An 857-nucleotide genomic window follows, 5' to 3' on the forward strand; every position below is an offset into this window, starting at 1 on the left:
TAAATGGTACAATGTATATGTCTGATAAAGTATTTTACAGCATTTTTTGTCGTACTTTACACAGATGAATTCTGACATGATTTCGTCTTGTCTCTTCATGGATCCGGATACTATGGTCTCTTTCTATACATTAGAATGACGAGTTTATGTTATGAGAATCCCTATCAACTTCAGTTTATTTAGAAAAAGAAAAATTTAAAGGAATTAACATGTCAAATGAAGCACATCACCTTTGTATAATTCATGGTTATAGAAATATCAATATCACTCAAGAGTATACCGTCTCTAAAGTAACAACACATTGCTTAAAGACCAAGTGTAATTATATCCAGTGGAATCACATAATTTTCCTTCTATCTTCCCGCTTAATAAACCTATCACATTCAACTGTTCTAGATTCACTTTACAGTGTGTGTTTAGTAAAAAAAAACAAGAAAAAAAACGAAAAATTCATTTCTCAAAAAAATAAAAAAATAAAAAAATACGTAAATGAAAAAGCAATTTAAACAATGAGTCAGTTGGTTATTTAAAAGAAAAAACTTAAATAAAAATAAAATAAACAATAAATAATTAAATCACCACCTGTTTCATTTCACATGGAAATAAATTAAAAATGATTTAAACAGAAACTTTCTTTACCTAATAAACAATAAAGAAAAAAAATGTAACTATGATGCATGTAAATGATTTTAATGGAAAACATACAGTTAACTGTTTATATAGATATACACAGAGAGAGAGAGGGAGAAAGAGTCCCTATATGTTGATTGACTAATTTATACTGCTCATTTCATAAATAATGTTGATATACTCCCATTAAATAACTCGTCAAACCTAAAAGAAAAAACCAAAACAAC

At 27.0% G+C, this 857-nt stretch overlaps 1 protein-coding gene across 1 annotated transcript; it reads left to right on the forward strand.

The window, feature by feature from the left end:
- Positions 1–209: 209 nt before the first annotated feature.
- Smp_203750 (uncharacterized protein) lies at positions 210–506 on the forward strand (the record flags this gene model as incomplete). Its single annotated transcript, XM_018789634.1, has 1 exon — positions 210–506. One exon carries the CDS (start codon positions 210–212, stop codon positions 504–506), a length of 297 nt encoding a protein of 98 aa, XP_018655057.1.
- Between the last annotated feature and the right edge of the window lie 351 nt (positions 507–857).

This window comes from Schistosoma mansoni, chromosome W (genome assembly GCF_000237925.1).
Source record: "Schistosoma mansoni strain Puerto Rico chromosome W, complete genome".
Classification (NCBI taxonomy): domain Eukaryota; kingdom Metazoa; phylum Platyhelminthes; class Trematoda; order Strigeidida; family Schistosomatidae; genus Schistosoma; species Schistosoma mansoni.